The sequence below is a fragment of the Triturus cristatus genome, chromosome 4_1 (genome assembly GCF_964204655.1).
Source record: "Triturus cristatus chromosome 4_1, aTriCri1.1, whole genome shotgun sequence".
In the NCBI taxonomy this organism is placed as follows: domain Eukaryota; kingdom Metazoa; phylum Chordata; class Amphibia; order Caudata; family Salamandridae; genus Triturus; species Triturus cristatus.
Window position 1 is genome coordinate 191,896,083 of NC_140585.1, and position 18,952 is coordinate 191,915,034.

General features: G+C 47.1%; 1 protein-coding gene across 6 annotated transcripts in view; it reads right to left on the reverse strand.

Annotated features, from left to right (window-relative positions):
• The window catches only part of LOC146853938 (matrix metalloproteinase-17-like), a 242,013-nt gene that overhangs the window by 115,474 nt on the left and 107,587 nt on the right, over positions 1–18,952 (reverse strand). For all 6 annotated transcript variants that reach the window (XM_085651851.1, XM_085651849.1, XM_085651846.1 and 3 more), the window contains exon 10: positions 7,505–7,762. In XM_085651851.1, the coding sequence (XP_085507977.1) occupies positions 7,505–7,762 (258 nt within the window). The remainder of the gene's footprint in view (positions 1–7,504; positions 7,763–18,952) is intronic.

Genomic DNA, 18,952 nt, shown 5'->3' on the forward strand with positions numbered 1-18,952 from the left:
ATATGTTAGAAGCAGGGGCAGATGATTTGGGGGTGCATATATAACGTTAAATTACAGATGGGGTAACTTTCGATAACGAGGATGTTATTCTTCACATTGGAGCGATTCACAGTTGCCCATAGGTATTTCTGTATGTTTACGAAGGCTAGCATCTTCCACCACTCCCAGCCTCCTGGCAATAAATTCTGTCAAGGCAAACTCTGGCGCCCATCCTCCGACGGGCAACAAATGGAGAATCCTAATAATCGACAATCGTAGCAATCGCCATTTACAATGCTTAGGAATGGCAGAAGTGTGGAAAGAAGCGAACGCTGCGTAAATACAAGTATTACTGAGCGGGAAACATTCGAATGGAGCACACGCTGCGTTTTCAATCGGAGGCGTGAGCCATGAAAACGTTGCGTTTTTCTGGAGCTTTAAGCCAAGAAAAGTCCTATAGGGGAGCTAGAAATGGGTGTGAATAACGTACAGTGTTTCTTCAATCAAGCTGCCATTGATCCAGTTGGGTTTGAGGGTGCGTGCCTGGAGGTCCCTTCAAAGTGGGCGTGGTTTAGGGAGTGACAAATGCCGTGCACCTGGATTTGCTGAAAGATTTATGTACTACATGTATGTAGCCTACTTGAAGAAAGTGATTTAGATACAAGTGTGTGCCAAGTGTAGAATGTCGCGTGCCTGACAGCACCCATGCCCACTTCTAGGCTCTGAAAGGGTGTAGCCTCCGTTCCTTGAGCTGACATTAGGGGCAGTACAGCCACATGCATGCAGGGTCAAATGCCGCCAGGTTCGATTCATTATTCTGAAACTAATATCTGTCCCATTACAAACAAGCATTTGCAATGCAATAGGTCTCGCATTTACACGTGTTTAAGCTATTGGTATTGTAAATGACAATGCCTTTTATTTATGTTTTAAAAACTTTCAATGTTAATAGCTCAAACTTGCGTAAATGCGAGACCTATTTCATTGCAAATGCTGGTTATTCCTATAATTTCAGGAATGCATGAGATCTCAGCAATGCCCTCCAGGCACACTGCTCACCTATCAGAATCAAACACCCACAGTTCAATCAGTAAAACTGCCACTTGACATAGATACACCACAAAACTGTACCCAAAACACATCAGAATGTGCTGGATCAGAATATATTATCTGGATGAAACCTTGAAACAAATGTCAATTCTGTACTGAGTAAACTGAACAAGCCATGCAGACTACGCACTTAACAGAGTCAAATAACATTGTATCCACACGTTGCATTCGGTCACTGAAAGCTGCATTTATCACCAACAACTTCTGGCTGCCGCAAGCCTCGCTGCTTTGGTATGAGTTTAAAGGAGAGCAAACCCTTTGTATTCGGATATCTGGCAGAGTCCAGTTTTGTGAAGTGCTTGTCAGAAAAGAAAGCCCAGTTCAGTGGGGGAAGTTGCACAGACACCCTTAACTAAATGAAACCAACCATGACTTTGAAGATGCTCCACTGAAAAGAAATCCTGCCTACCCCACGTAGCCTCAATGTGCACGTTTCACATGGGAGAAGAAAGGTGAAACAACTGCACGGTGCAATAAAACTCTTCTCGGGCGTTCGAGGTCCCTAGAGCAAGGCTGAACGTGGTGAGGTCATCCAGACAACGCCTCCCTCCTCCCCCTTTCTAATCATGGGGAGGGCGAGCGAGGCGCCTGGTCAGCCTTAGTCACCGGCCCTTTGACGTACACACAGGCACATGCTTCCACCCCGAGGAAGCACAACACAGAGGAGGTAAATCCGTCTGCCAGATGCCGAATCAGCGTTTACCACATCATACGATTTACTGGGGCCGCTGAAACTCACCCTTGAGCGAGCCTTGTGTGTCTGGACCCGGTACAGCCTAAAACCGGAGCTCCCCGAGGGAAAAACACCCAGCTTCCGAGCCCTGCAGAGACAGACACCCGCCCTTCTATAAAAAATAAAAACATTCATAGAGTAAGATCACGAGGTCTTTGCGTTAAACGGGAGGGGGCTCGTCCCAGCAATGAAGCAATAATTGTTTACACACAACCTCCACGTGTGCAGGGCCGGGCAACACACGAAGTTTTTGTATCTGTCTGCGAACCCCACCTCCACAACCATTTCGCAACGCACTTATGGGGGGAGGGGCGGAGAGGAAATAGTACAGCCGCGAGTCGTGGCTACTGTGGTCAACAAACAAGCGGAAAGCGCATGCACCTTTCCTGTACAGGTCATTGCAAGCTTGTGGGTGGCGCATTGTTTCAGTTCCCCTCTCATACCCTCGGGACAAATATTACGAAGAAAATAAACCGATGTTAGTAAATATGCCACATAAAACTAGACAGTTCAAAATAAACGTTTCCATCCAAACAGTATTAACAAGCGCGCACTGAAGCTGACGGAGTGGGAGGGGGAGTGGGGGCGGGCACGCAGGCTGCCAAATGGTGCGATGAATCACGGCTAAAGTGAAAGCAAACAAGTGGTTGCAGGACTCCAAATGGTGCGCGCGCCCGGACGGGTCACATGCACTGTAGTTGGAGGCCTGCAAAGCCACTGTTTGCACTTCCAAAACGCGCTTACTATAAGTCTCGCCAGAGCCAGCGCTAAAGCGCTGGTCAGGCGAGACCTAAAAATATCTGTCAGATATAATGTTATCTTTCTTCATGGTCTCGCCTGTTCCTCTAAACTGACTGTAAGGTTTGTATCGTGTGTTGCAATGTAGCACCCTCTTGTGGCCATTTGTTCTGATGTCGTTGAGCGAAATGGAGCACAGGATCCGACTAAAAAGTGCATTAATTGAGGGCCAGATGTATCAAAGGTATTACCCCTTCTGTGTCTATGGGAAAATGTGTTGGTACAAGATGGCAGTAACCCAGAGAGCTGGAGGGTAGGTGTCAGGAAAATATTCATCATACAAACAAGATTTTAGGAAGGGGTTGTCTGTGAATTTGCATAATGTGCAATGTGCTACAATCAACAAAGGTTCCTATTATCACTACCCACTTTTAGTTTCCTGAAGCTGTCATACAAGACCTGTGTTTGCTTTATCCCAGTCTTTCCCTTAACCCTGTTTTGTCTGTCTTGTTGAAGGAAAGTGGGTTTCTGTTGCAGTAACCCCCCCACTTGTTGCCAGACTACTGATGCACTTTTTCTTGGTGTGCCCTGGGTCCCTGCCAATCAGGTTCCCAGGGCCTGTGTTCTTTCCCCAAAAACTAACCCAATTGGCATCTCTGGCCACAGGTCAGCCCCTGGTAAATGGCACTACAGGTACCCAGGAAAGACCTATAAGGGCTGCAGCACTTATTGTGCCACCCTTAGAGGCCCTGTACCTATTCCTACACACACACCACCCATTCTCTTCCCCCCCCCCCCCATCTAGCTGGGTGCCCTATGCCAGTGGTGAGGGTACAGGTGCATGAGCCCTGTACCCGTACAGTGTTTAAGTCCATTCTTAGGCATTGTAAGTGTAGTGTTGCCATTAACAGTATATGGTGCTGGGAGCTTGTCATTACGAACTCCACAGCACCATAATGGCTACACTGAAAACTGAGAAGTTTGATATCAAACTTCTCGGCACATTAAACCCACACTGATGCCAGTGTGGGATTTAATGAAAAATGCACACACAGGGCCTCTTTGAGATGCCCCCTGAAAAACAACCAGCCTCTGGTGGGTTCCCTGACTGGTACACACCAGCCTGCCACCACGAGACATGTTTCTGGAACCCTAGGGTGGGAGCCTATGCTACCTGAGCCCAGAAACAAAGCTTTTCCTGGGCGGAGGTGTTCACACCTCCCCCAGGCCAGGAAGAGCCATCTGTGGCAGGGGAACTTCAAAGGCCTGGCAGCCTTTGTAATGCGACCCTAGCATCTCCTGCTCTCAGCAGCGGGCCCCATTCCTGTCTCCCCTCCCTTTCGGCGGGAAGACGGATGGGAAAAATTAGCCAGCCCAGGAGGTGTGCCCTCCTCTGCCAACTCGAGGTGAAGCCCACTCTCCAGTGCTCGCAATCTTGCAGATGGCAGGCACTCCCCAATCCGGACTAGGGATTGTGCACACTCTCCCATGTGGGATGAGCACACCAAGGGTGTAGTCACCCTAAGGTCAGTAGCCCATTGGCTACTAACCTCAAGACCCCTAAAACACCCCCTAAATACAGTATTTAGGGGGCAGCCCTAAACCAAGAAGGCAGATCCAGCCTACCTACAGGATGAAAAGGACGAAGAGCTGTGCTGAGCTAACCAGAGGACGACGCCCACTGACTTGGCCCTAGCCCTACAGGCCTGTCTCCCCTCAAACCTGCTCCTGCGAAATCCTGGTGTGTCCAGCAGCCAGCAACCTCACAACCCCCGGAGGGCCTGCCTTCGCTTCCCAGACTGTTTCTCCCGTGAACACCGGACGTGTTTAAACTGCAGCTTCTGGTGCCAGCCAGAGATAGCGAATCCCGCCCACTCTGCACCTGCCGAACCCAGCCCCAGCTCGAGTGGAAAAACACCACAAGGAGGTCCCCCCGGCGATCCTGACCCGTGATCCGGCGACCCCTGGCCTGCCTCAAGTCTCCAGATGACGCCTACAGCCTCAATCCAGAGGGCCCCCCTATCGCGACCAGAGTGGGTAAGAAAATCCTACGTCACAAGGCACCCATGCACCCGACGCCCCACGGCCTTGTGTGCCCAAACCAACGGTGCCTAACCAACCCACGACATCCCAACTTAACCCTCGAAGTGGTGGTCGCACCCAGAAGATCCTCGTCCCCGTGCCTGCATTGTTTCTTTGTCCCGGAGGTTCTCCATTGAAAACAGGGCACCTGACCTTAAAACAGCACTCTGCACCCGGCCTCCCTAGTGCCGCTGAGGGTGCACCTTTGGTGCTACTTTGGTCCCCAACTTGCCCTGAGTGGAACCCTAGGAGCTTTGCTCCCACAATCCAGTAGCCTGCTTGCCAGCAGCCACCAACCGGAGGCCCCCTATCCCCCATTGGATAAGATTGGGCCTCAACACTCTGCACCCGGCCGCCCTAGTGCTGCTGAGGGTGCAACAACAGTGCATCAGTGACCCTGGGAGACCCCTGAGTCTAACCCCAGAGCCTTAACTCCCACAGTTGATTACTTACCTGTGAACCGTTAACCTGTTTTCCTTCCGTAGGTTAACATTGACACTTTTTCTCCAAAAAGTTAAGTGTGGAGTTTTGAAATCTGGAAATATTCTTTAAAAATCACATGAATAACAAACGCATTTTCTCAACTGTTTACAGGGAATATCCCAGTGCTGTTTCTAGGCATCCAGCACTGAGTTAGAAAAAGCAACGTAAAAGTAACTTACCTGCAATTTGTTGAGAAAGCCTATTCATTTCACTGTACTGCATTTGCTAAGTGTTGCATACTACTGCTCCCCTGTAAATCAAGCCAGGTACAATTCCTATTGCAATTTCAACTGTTCTATATCTGGTAACTTATTACTGAAGAAAATTTAATGCTAACCTGTACCAGGCTTGCTTGGTTCTAAAAAACAATATATTTTTATACAAAAACAATTGGCCTAGAGTTCAGTTGAGTGTCTGAATTCATTTGCTGACTGTGTACATCAAATGCTTAACACTGTCCTCTGATACTGCCTTATTGCTCGACCAAGCTACCACTTTGGAGAGTAAGGTTCTATCTAACTTTAACCTCTGCCCACCTTTGCGGGCTCTTGGGCTCTATACACACTGTACCTCACTTTGGTGCAGTATATATAGAGCCAGTTTCTTACACTTGTATAACCCTGAGCGGAGCTGGCGGAGCAGGACTACATGGAGGTCCACGGAGTTGGGAACCAACTCCGCTCTGCCACCTGCCTCCACAGTAAGAAATTAAATAAGACATTAAAGGGAAAATAAATAAGACTTACCTTGACTGTGGCATCCCTGGGCTACCATCCTCCTCTACCTCGCACGGGGAAGAGGACGGCAGCCCGGGGACGCCGCAGTCCAGGTAAGTCTCTATTATTTTTCATTTAATGTCTTTTTATTTAATTCTTCTGGGGGGGGTGGAGGAGGCGGGGGCTGGTCAACTCCGATCAGCTGCGGAGTGTGCGAAGAGTTGCAGTACTCCGCGGAATGTGGAGTAGGCAAATCTCTGCATACTCGGGTTAGTCTTTTATCCGCCAATGACCACCTTGTAAAAGAATTTCATATCTAATGTTTTTACCACCACCTGTATTTTGTCCTTAGTACCTCTGCTATTCTTTTCATGATCAAACCATAAAAATCTCAGAAACAGCTGCATACAGGGTAAACAAGGGTTATCCGCTGCAATGAGGCACAATGGGAGGATTTTAAACATCTCAAGCAAAACACAATGTTGCCGGCTGGAGCGCTCCATATACAGTGAAAAAAGATGATTTTGGTGGGCTTTTGAAGTAAGTCAGCACCACATCTACATGGTGTTCTAAGACTGCTGCTTTATTGTTAGAGGTGGGCGGAATTGGTGACATTTTGGTCACTCCGATTTACTCTTTAATCCAGAGTTCTGGCAAAATTCTGCTAATCGCAGTGTATTGGAATTCTTCTCCTGCGAGGCTCCAGAATATGTGAGCTGCAAAGCACGAATGAGATTTGGTGTCCCCTAGTGCGAATTACCCAATGGGGGCGGTCAAGAGCAGTTGTGGTCAAAGGGCCGCGGTTCAAGTAGATTTTCTACTCAAGCGAAACAACATCAACTCAAATGGTTTGGCTCTTGTGCAATGCATGGTGCCGCTCCTGCTGATTTTAAGCGTTCCTTGTTCTACTGTCGATTAATTGGAGCATAAGCTGCATACTCTCCGTTCATTGGAAAATTCCACAGAATCTCTGAGTTTTTCTGTAACTCTGTGGAATTCCACTGAGTGAAACTCCCTAAGTTCCACCCACCCCTATTTATTACGTCTTGTGGAATCCCCTGCTCTTTGCCGTTTGCTACCCCTTGCATCCGCCTCGCTATCCCCGGTCTTGGGGGATCATACTGGCAGTAGTAGGACCAAGAATTCACTGGATCGAAGAGCCCTGTTTACTTTCTGTAGACTGAATTCCTACCTTTTAATCCCTGAGCAGCAATGAGTAGGCTGTTGAGAGGCTAAGGATGGAGCAAGGTGTCAACACATTGATGCCATCGGGGGTGGGGGAGTGGACATGGGATGTAATTGCTGCTACCCCTGTAGTTTTGGTGGAACAATGTGAAAATATAATTAAAAAGGAGCTTTGATGTGGGGCATAAACGTGAAGGGAAGGAATGAGGAATACGTGTTTCAGTACTGTCAACACACCCTGCACATCATATGGGTGTTATTCTTTGAGTGCAGTATATTTTCTGACCTTTTATGCAGGAACCACCTCATGCAGGAAACGAGCGATGGCATAAAAGGGAAGGAGCATAAAGAGGAAAGTAGAGGAGTGACTGAGCACGGCAGAAAGACGAAGAAAGAAAAAGAGTTAATGTTCTCAGGATGAATGATGGAAAATATGTACAAGAGATGTAATTGGGTAAACCACCGTAAAGGCACAGACCTTCTGGCCCATTGATGACATCATCCACTGGACTAGGGAGCTGGGTCCATGTCGTGTCTGCCATTGGATAGCCGGGGTCCATCTGTCTGGTCACTTCATCATAACGCCAATGTTGTCCATCCTTAAAGAAATAGGTCTTCCAGTCATGGGAGTGCGAAAAAGCCCCGTCCACACCCACCTCTGGTAAACCAAAGTCCGACACAGGGCGCGGGTACCCATCCTCGGCGCCGTTATCCTTGAACACCCAGTACTGTGATCCTGGACAGGGGAGAGGGAGATGTGGAGGCAGAAGTTAAGTATACATTAGGAGGTGGCAGTGTGAGATCATAGGGTTTGTGTTGTACACACGTGTTCAGAAGACAAGCCGATAGCTTAGGCAAGAAAGAGTTCTAGAGAGAAAGGGGCAGACTCAACAGAAGAAATCTAAAACCAATTCTGGCAGAGAGAAGGACAAAGTGCACACTTGAGGCAGATTGAGAGCTTAAAAAGTGTTGAGGTGAAGAGAATGAGGATGAAACAAAGAAGAGGCATATGTTTACTTGTGCATATGTCTGTGCCATGCATATAAATGGCATTCGAGGACGAGCATCAGAGCACCAGTGAAACAACAGAATGAAAAGCAAAACAAGGAAGAAACCGGCGCTTACACAGGTACGAGCAGTGGGAAGGGAGAAAGGCGGGCTGTTCAGGACAGTGTTGATGAAGAATAAGGTTACTTACCTGTAACCATTGGGTTGCAACTCGGTACTATTCTAAATGCACATACTGTGCTTTATCCTGCATTCTAGTGGCTGAGAAATAGCATCTTTTTAGGTCACGCCTGACCCAGCGCATGCGCTGGTCTGGCGAGACTTATTGAGAGGTCTCCAAAAAGTGCTACCAGGCCAGCCTAGAGCTACAGTGCATGTGCGCGGGCGTGCGCTTCAGCGCGATTACTTTCACTTTGATGTTTGATCGCGATCACTTTCACGGCCGCACGACTGCTTTGCATAGACAATAGGTCTCGCTTTTGGGACCTTATCAGTATTTAGTTACGCAACTGTTGCATGGCTAAACACTTATAAGGTCTCAAAGGCGAGACCTATTGGCTATGCCAATGCTTGTTTTAACTGCAGATGAAAACCCTTTGGGTGTCACCCGTTGGAATGGTTTGTGTGACTAACGCTGTGGACCTGAAACGCACAACGTCCCACACTGCGCACCCCGTAGTAGTATCCTCTTGGATATGGTTGAACTTGTCGTGGGCGGTCGAGAGTGATGGTTGGGATTATGTGCAACCTCCACACGTGCCAGTTTGGGTCCTGGGTTTATTTTTCCCAGGAACTAAGTTGCATGCTCACTTGGCAAATGCATATTCTGTCTTGAGGTTCCAGCTGGCACATCCATATATGGTTCTGTGCAGTACTTAATTTGTGCCTGTGTTTGGCGTTGCTACTCATTCATAACGGTTGAGACACTTACTATCAATCAGTTGCATTTTTTAAGTGAAATGCTACCAGTTATCTACTAACCAAGAGTACCATTATCTCTGGAACTCCATGCCTTCAACTGCCCTCCGAGTGCCCACCTCTGTCACAGATCAGTTACATTTCGATGCCCCCGTGTCTTCCCTCCCATGCTGCAGGATGTGGGTGCAACGCATGAAGCTCAGATCCTGGATACCTACAACAGCGTCCACATCCCTGGATCAAGTGGACGGACTGCCCTAGGTGCATGAGAGAGGCACATGAAGGCAGTCCAACACAGTCTGTGCAGGCTGAGCGTTCTTCTGTCTACTTCCACCTTCAGCAGGGTAGCACTACCTGACTGTTGCAAAACATACATTAATTAGTATTGTTACCCATGGTAATTCCAAAGATTTTTTATAGTGGGTGAAGTGCCTCATTAACATATTTTCCATCATACGCACATTGTAAAATTGAATATCGATGGATGAAATGGTGCGACAGTCTGCCAGGTTCAAGCATGTTCCCTGAAGGTTAAACACAAGTGGGCATATTTATCAAAAGGTTGTGTTTTGCGTCATGCAACGGGGTGCAAAACAACGCAACCCTTAAGTTTGGCTTATCAAGTCACACAAGTCCACCTTGCGTGGCCCTGAGTGGCTTGATAAATCTGGGTAGCCCAACGGCAGCGCAAATCGCTGCAGTGCGTTACTCTTACCAGGGAGGCGTTCCATAGGTGGAGAGTGGGTGTTCACATGCATCCATCCATGAAATTAGTTGAATTCCCAGATTTACTATTAGTGGTGGATCTTGGAATGCGTCAAAGGGATACGCCTGCTCAGGTGAGGCATAACAAAGAGAACTATCTTTATTTCTCCTCATTACTTCCTTTTTCCATGTGAGGAAAATGCCTCAAAGGATTGTTTTGTGTTGGAAGGTGTTCCTTCCTGCACACAATAATCCTGCCAGCAATGCAGGCCCCCTTAGGGAGCTGATCTCTTTTGTTAGAGGTAAGTTTCAATAAAGACTTATCCCAGGACTTAAAATCTCAATTTGATCGTAAATGCAAGATATTCAGGATTATGAGGTGTGTTGGACCACTGTACTGCAAAGTTTCTCGCCACATGATTTCGGCAAGTAAAACATGGCAAATGTGCAAAGAAAAACATTCCCAAAAGGAGGAAATAACAAGAGGAAATAGGTGCATAAACGCTGATTCCTGCTATTTTCCATTCCACAGAGAAACGCGTTAAAGGCCGGAAGTACTGCAACCAATAATTACAGTATCTCAAGGTATCTGCAACTCTTGGTGCTGTTATTGACGCAGGTTCCCCGCATCATCCATCATGATAGCCTAATGGAGTCTTTAGACCTTGGCGGATATGGGGCATCCACCAAAACACTGGAAATTCCCGATCCCCCAAACTCATCCTTCTCTCGCCCCAGTTAGAGGCAGGTTTCACCGATAAAGTCTCAACCTGCTCTGTCAGTGGAAATGCTTGACATGATGACCTACTGGACCACCAGGTCACAGTGACCACTGCCCACCCTACAAGGCTGAGATGGCCACCTATGGTTTTCCCTGCATGGGTTTACCATACAAGGCATGGCGGGATGGGACATTGAAAAGAATCAGCGGCATCCGCACACAGACAGTAATGTCGCTCCGTATCAGTGCCATTGTTTCTCTGTAAATCAGAATCAACTGTTCACACAGAGAGTTTATATTTTTTAAGACAAATAAATACCAAGTGTGGTCAAAACCACACGGCACCCATTTAGTATTTCCATCAGATTATAGTGGAGTTGCCACACTTATGCCTCCAATATAATTTTAAAAATCACCGGCAGGCTGGTAGCAATCTACAAATTAGGCAGGTGATGCTCCACCCTGTGACTGGGGGCCACGGCCTCTGTTGAGCAGGCGGGCCAGTGGGCGATCTGTGTAACTTTCAATGAACCTATTAAACTTTAGAAGGTTGGTCCGTGCCAAGCACTCATTTCAAAATTGGTCTGGGGAAATCTAATGTTAAGTCAGTGGTTCTGGTATTTTGAGAATGCACCACAGCACTCAGTTTTCATCTGTGGGCACATTCACTGGGCATGTGGGGCTAAATGCAGTCTTGGGGGCCCATTATGAGTGTGCCAGTTTTTTGGCCTGAAAATACTCCCTGTGCCATGCAAGTACATCCACAAATGGCAAACAGGAAGTGCAGGTGAAAGGGGAATTACTGATTACTCCTGATTATGGTTACATGTTATTTGAGAATACGGGCTATGATGCTTGCCGCCTAAGTTACCCATGCTTGCTTCATTTTCATGCCGGCTTTCCCATTGATTGTTTGCAGGTAACCTGTGTGTAAGCCTCTCTGCTCCCGAATTACATGTAACCCCTCAGAAGTCTGTAACCCATGTTAAATCTCTTCTGAGTTCACATGCTGTGCATTGTTCCGCTATCTAGTGGTTGGATCAGAAAGTGCTAGAGTACTAAAAAAAATTCCACTCTAAAGTTAGCGTGGCCTGTATGAGTCCCTGGGACATCAGCTGCAATGTGGGATCGCACAAGCAGAAACCCTTGATGCAGAGAGACTCTTCAGTTGAAGGGGCTCCCCATCGACTGAGTCCAAAGAAAATGTCCCCTGGAAGGAGGGGCTGAAGAGTGTTGGCTCGACTTCCGAGGATGACTGAGCTCAAAAGGGGAAGCAGATGCAGAAGGCTTCGAAGCGCCAGAAGAGAAGGCCGCTAGAGCCAGAAATAGAACATTTAATGAAAACTGAACAATTCTTTGAGGAACGTATGGCAGCGCATAGGATCCCTAAGCCTTTAGGGGTCAAAAAGCTTAGACAAGAGATGGAGACTCCTAGAAGGAAGGGCCCACAACAAGAGGTAGAGATGGGGGGGGATGAGGAATGTCATCACCCACATTTGGAGGCTGATCTAGAAGAAATGGTGTTTGCCCTACATGAGGAAGAATAGACACTATGGCAGGACCTGGAGGCAGACTCACCACAGGAGGAGGTGGACGTGTATCCTATGAGGGCACACCCACCGGATGACATTTCTATATATTGGGTTGTTAAGAAGGCAACAGATGCGTTTAGGGGATCAAATGGAGGTTCAGAAGAAGGACGCAAGTTTCCCTTTCAAGACCTATAATCCAGTATATTATAAAAAGCATTTTTTACTATACTTCCTAGCACACTTCAGCAGGATAGGAAGTACTTAGTAGGGCAGCAACGTCTGGGGTGGTGACGCCGAGGATAGAGAAGAAATATGTAGCATCAACGCAGGGCTCACAACACACACAATCACAGGAGAGCCAGACTCCCTCATATTCCCAGGGAAAGAGCTCAGTCACCCGCCACCATGGGCCCACCACAGAAGGACAGAAAGAGCTTGGAGGTGGTGGGGAGGAAGATGAGGGGGGGGGCTTCTGCCACCATGCGGAGGATTGGCAGCTGCAATTCTCTATTGGACAGGTATGCCCATCAGCGCTGGGAAGACATGGAAGATCTGAAGTCGCATCTCCATAGGAATATCAGAAGTGGGCTGAGGTAGTGATTGAGGAGGGAAAACATTGTCAGCTCATACCTCAAATCAGGCCTAGATTCAGCGGACACAGCACGTGCACAGCTGTTCACTGGCGTTGTGCTTCCTGAGTGTCACAGGCATGCTTGGCTGCACATCTCAGCCTTTAACACAGAGGTCCAGGCAAACATAATAGGCAAGGCCCCTTAAGAGCAACCACCTGGTTGGCCTGGAATTTGATCAATCCCTGGAAAGTATGAAGAAGGTTAACGAAATATCAAAGGCCATGGGGGTGCTACAAACCATGAAGGGACCACATGAGAAAGGTGATATCACAAATAGAAGAGATTAGAGAAGACTAATGTAAACTTCTCACTTTCAAGGACAAACTACAGAGCGTCAGTTCAACGAGGCTACACAGTGGCAGCAAACGCACCAAGCAAAGACACTTTATCGAAGGAGGGGCAAAATAAGAGGTAACGCCTCTAGTAGAGAACCACCATATCCTCAAAGTGACTCGATTCGGGAACACCAATGCATACAACACAGGTGAGGGGGATAAGGGACATCATAGGCACCTGGGCGCCCTTAACTACAAGAAATTAGAGCTGACCCTAATATAACATGGATATTGCAAAGATTTCCTTCAAAATCCTCTGACGATATGACCAAAAAGAACAGGGATACAGAAAAGACCAAGTAAGCATACTTAAGACAGACGTTCAGGAATGACTGCAGAAAGATACAATAAAGGAAGTACCTCTGGAAGAGAGGAACACATGGGGAGTACTCTGTCTACCTTCTTGTACCAAAACAAGATCTGTGGGTCAGCTCTTGGGCCTGTGGTTTGTGAACAGATTCCTCACAGAGGAAATAGCTCAGATTGGTGATGGTAGGGATACATTACCAATTCAACACCAGAAGGAAAGCCTTGTCTACCTTTACCTGGGCGATTGGGCGATAAAGAGAAACTCCCTCAGACAATGTGAAAGAAACATTAAGACAGTGGTGACTCTGCTGCATCAATTGGTGTTGACAGTAAACTGGAAGAAATTGTCTGCAGCACCCGAGATGAAAATTACTGTTTGCGGTCAGAATTTACCACCTGAAAGTATTGGCATAGCCAACCATGAGACTGGTTCAGTCATTGCACAGTCTGGTTTGACTTTGCCAGGTATCTCAGCTTCTGACGGTGAGGACAGGTATGCAATTGTTGGGTCTGAATGCTACTTGCATTCATTGGATCCCAAATACAAAGCTTCACATGAGGCAGGTAAAGAATTGGCAGAGCACCCAGTAATAGCAGACACAAGGCAGATGGGAAGATCAAGTGAATGTGATGGGCAGAGTGACCAAAGAACTGAAATGGTGGCACAATACAAATATGTTGGAGCAATTCCTCAAGCAGACATTACAATAGATGGTTCACATGTGGACTGGAGTGCACACATGAACAGCTCAAGATAAAGGGCCGCTGATCACACAGGAGGTGGTCAAACAGAGCCGTTTCCCAGAACTTGAAAGCTTCTCAAAGTCAAATCATAAACAATAGAGTTTAGATTTTGACAGGCCATGATGCAAGGTACTATTTGAGCAAGCAAGTGGGAAGAGTCTCTTATACAATGTCACGGTCTGTGCAAAGCATTTACAAATGAGACGTGAGACGGGCAACAAACATATATCTGGTAGCAAATAGTGTAACCTGGGGTAGAAAATGTGCATGTGGATGAACTAAGCAGATAGACAAATACTTCTCATAAGTGGGAGATACAACAGTCATTAGTATACAATTTGTTCCTACAATGGCGGAGGAGGTACAGGGGACCCTGCAGGACCCCCTTTGTTCCGCTCCGCCAGGGTTTACATGGAGTAAGAACCTCCATGTACACCCTGGTGGAGAGGAAAGTCGCAATATGCTTCATATTGCGGCCTCCTGACCGCTGCAAAATCAACAGGGAACAGCAGTTCCCTGGCGGCTGTTGCGGTGCCACCACCCAACTCATAGTAGGGCGGTGGGAAGACCGTCACCTCCGCGCCCTACGAGTTTGGTGGTCAGTGGACCGCCAGACTCGTAATCCTGTCTTTGTGCACTTGCAAGCTGACGTGCTTTTTTAAGAGTTTATTTGTCAGACATTGCAGCATACATTGGGGGAAGAAATGGAACAGTGTTTTTCAATGCCAGTTATTAAGAGTCAAACAATACTTTCCTTCACACACAGTTCCAGCAACCCAATAAAGTCTAAATGTAGTGCTAAGACAACTAATGATGCTACCTTTTGAGGCCATTGACAAGACATCACTGTAATACCACACACTAAAGATACTCTTTTTAATTGCAATCACTTTTCTGACAAAAGTAAATTGCAGGTACTCACAGTATAAGAACCCTATTTAACTATGTAAAGGAAAGGCTTTTAATGAGAATGCATCCTAAGAGTCTGGTTTAGAATTCAGAGTAACCACACTCTGGACATACAGCTATCTGCAGCCCTTGCAGACATCTCTGAGCATGGGCAGGGCCTGCCCATGGAGCCAGATCGATACTTTCAAGATGGTTTTTCGTTTTCAAAAACAAAATCCCACAGCAGGACTTTCTTTTTGAAAATAGAAAAAGCAATGCCCGTTGTTTGAAAGTAAAAACTGGCCATTTGTGATACAAGTAGAACAAACATTCTTGACTGTACCACTAACAGATTTACTGTGCTACCAAGCAATACTTGGACGAACTGCCCCCCTCTTGCCTATCATCGTCAGACTATTGACCCTCTGGAAGACTATAATGTGTAAACAAGCATTTCCTACCAAACCTTTCGTCTTGACCCCTTTGGCCAACCATCCAGGCTTCCCTCTGGGCATGTCAGACTCAGACCCCGGATTCCTCACCGAGAATCAGGGGAAAACCCTGAATGATTTTTATATTGGTGACGAACTCCTGATGAGTGAAGATCTCCTTAAGAAATTCTACTTAACCAGGTGAGACATCTAAAGGCTTACACAAGCCCTACACTGGATAGTGGGGTAGCCCAACCCGGGAAACACTGTTTAGAGTTTATGAGTTCTTCCTACTCCACATAGAGCACAGATTTATGAAAGATTCCGCCTAGCAGTGCAGAGTTTTTCCTCTCTCATGGCTCGCCAACGCTAAGTTGGCGAGTGTGAATGACGAAAATCCAGTGCTCCACCATTTCCCAGCAAGATTTCTCAACGCTGGCAGTTGTGGCAGGTCACTACCGCTCATGTTGAGAAACCTGCCGCTCGCATTGAAGAAGTTGCCACTTGAGTAGAACATCTCATCAAGCATCAGAAAGAAGTTGCGCCCTCTTGCGCTGCTCGTGGTGCCACTCGTGCTGATTTTATAGTGTGGGGCAAACGCCGGCGCTAAAAATTAGCTCAAGTAGCACGAATTACCTACTCCACCGCTTGTGGAACTCCACAAAGCGCAGCAGAGTTTTGTTTTTATTTCGTGGAGTTTGGTGTAACGTAACTCCGCCCAGGCCTAGATGAAACACATATCCAATCACGATATATAAACAACGTTAGATACATAGGCATATCCTGGCTTTACCACTACATCCTATCACTCATCACTCCTAGAAAACATGCCTAAGTGACACAATGGAAGAGAGAACTGGGTGTAGAGATCCTGCAGAAGACATGGAAGGCTATCTGGCGAATGGAGCCAAAGTCCTCAATCTGCATATGCTACAAAGAAAATGCCTACAAAATACTAACAGGATGGTGTCTGAACCCTGTACACCTCCACAGGATGTTCTGCAGTCCAGAATATTGCTGGAAAGGCTGTGGCGATAGCAGGGCCAGACTGGCAATAACGGGCACCAGGCGTTTCCCCTGTAGGCTGTTAGGGTGGGGGGCGGTTTTGGGCCCCTGGGCGGCCGTTTTTGTTGCCGGGGGTCGGCAATATAGGCACCGGTATCAAAATCGGCCGAAACCAGCCCTCGCAAACTGCTCGGCTGCACTCCCCCTCACCCTGGGGGGGGGGCGGCTGAGCAGTTTGCCACAGCCGGTTTCTGTTCCCAGTCCGGCCCTGGGCGATAGGGGCACTTCCTTGCATATGTGGTGGACATGCCTGAGAGTTCAGGCCTTTTGGGACAAGGTCCTTACATGGATACAGACAATAGCAAACATTCCTTTGCCACACAATACCCTTTTCATTCTCCAGGGGACCTGGGATACCAAAGACTCTATCCCACGATAACCCCACTGAGGGATATTATCTGCCCACCTTCTCTCTGCCGCCCACCTAGGCATTGCACAGATGTGGAAACAACAGCAGGCGCCCACACTCAGCATTTGGTGGGGGAAAGTTCCTATAATATACGCCATGGAGAGACTAACTGCCCTATTTAACGGTAGGGTCCATAAATTTGAGAAAACATGGAGGCTATCTGTCACCTATATAAACAGAGGATAAAGAGCCGGCAGACAATCTTTAAGATTCTGCATGTTTCAGGCAAAGGTGAGATGTCCTCCTCCAAAGCTGGAAGTCAATCATCTGACGTGGAGCAGGTGGACTAAGTGTCAGCCAAGCGTACAGACAAACATAACACAATCGGGCTTAGTCAAACCCAAATGGCCCCAGCTTTCACAAACTGTATTATGTATGTCTATCAAGGGCCATTTAACCCTAACAAAATAAAAAATAAAGTTGTTAAAAAAACTGCACATTCGTCTGCCCACTCTAAATAGTGTAGGCGATCAAATGGCTAAACGTCCGACGGCCCTTACTCTTGTCGTATAGTTCCTACTAATCCGGAGGATCTCTGCATTGTTTGGACAACATAAACGAGGGGCTTGGCGCCAAGACTGAATCCGGACACCCCCACAGGATATGTTGGGCCTACAGCTCACAGGGCCACCATAAGCCCCCCTAACCTATCAGGGAGAGAATGGTTTACTGGCAACCACTGAACAGGACAGCCCTGACCCCTCGGGGATCGTGGAAACAGTACAGAAACTTTCACTCAGTCACTCGCGCTTGCTTATTCTCAGAGAAATATACAGAGAATACACAGTTGGACGTTTTCAATAATATTTATTGAACCAATGTTGTTCTTGCATAAAATACGTGTTCTGCAATGATTAGTAGACCGAAGCAGATAAACATGATTACAAGCACCAAGAGCGTAAAGAGTAGAGATAGTTCTACCATGATGCTAAAACAATCTATATATGCAGGCATATAAAACAAGGCAGTAATCTAGTGTAGTCCTAATATGTGAACCCTACCGTAAGTGTACCTAAAGTGTGTGTAGGTGTAGAGCCAAGAATCACCCCAAGAGATGAAACAACCCCATTAACTGATGGGTTAGAGTGAAGGACCCCATCTTGGTTGGGAACCGGACACTTCTCACGAGATGTCAGACCGCTGCACGGTGATTTCTCAGCATGCAAGGACCTCAGTGTCAGCAGAAGTGCCTCCTCTACTAATCTATCGGGATGCTCATCTTTTATAATAGGAAGCAGCTTTAGAATGTGCATATAGATTAGTGATGTTATGGATATGTAGATAGCCCTGTTGCCCCATGGATGACATTTGTACATAGTGAGAAACGAGACCTTGTACATGATATTCAGGGCGTTGTGATAATGTTGTGCGAAGTTTGATGTGTAAACAAGTTTAGTTTCAGAAAAACAAATCCAACATTGTGCGTGCACACAAATATGTGCTGTCAAACATCTGCTCCCAGATGCTATATTTTGGCAAAAAAATCTGTTTGAGATGTATAGTGTTTTTTTTATTTTCTCAACACGTTATTTATTAGAGTTGTGCTATGTGCATTTTGTTCTGCAAATGTGCATGTTGATGCGTTTGAATGTCTGTAATCTAAGACCAGACAATATCAATTATCGGGTTTTATTACAGGAAACAAGGGATTATACATAGCAGGGCCGGACTGGGAACCAAAACCAGCCCTGGCAAAGTGCTCGGCCGGCCCACCGGGGCTTGGGGGTGCAGCTGAGCTCTTTGCCAGGGCCGGTTTTCGGCCGATTTTGTTACAGGGCCGATTTTGCTGGCCATGTAACAAAAACGGCCCGAGGGGCCCGAAACCGGCCCCCACCCATGCGGCGCACCGGGGGATTGCCCGAAGCCCGCTACGGCCAGTCCGGCCCTGATTCATAGGTGAGATGCAATTCTCAATCACACCCTGGAATTCAAGTTGATCTAGGATCTCTCTGACTTGTTTCTCTGCCTCATGCTTAATTGGGCATTGTCTCTGTTGTTGAGGAATTGATTTTAATGGGATTATGTGATGAGGTCACTCATCATCCCACCCAACATGACTGCTGTTAAGTGCAGGAGCTAATGCTAACATGCACTCCTGCGTGTAGAAATTTTTAACTGATTGTGGTACGAGGTCAGTAGAAACCAGGTAAAATAACTTCTTCATCCATTGGGAAATCCATTACAAAATCAGGTGGCCAATATTTTTCGGCCACAAGAATATCGTAACCA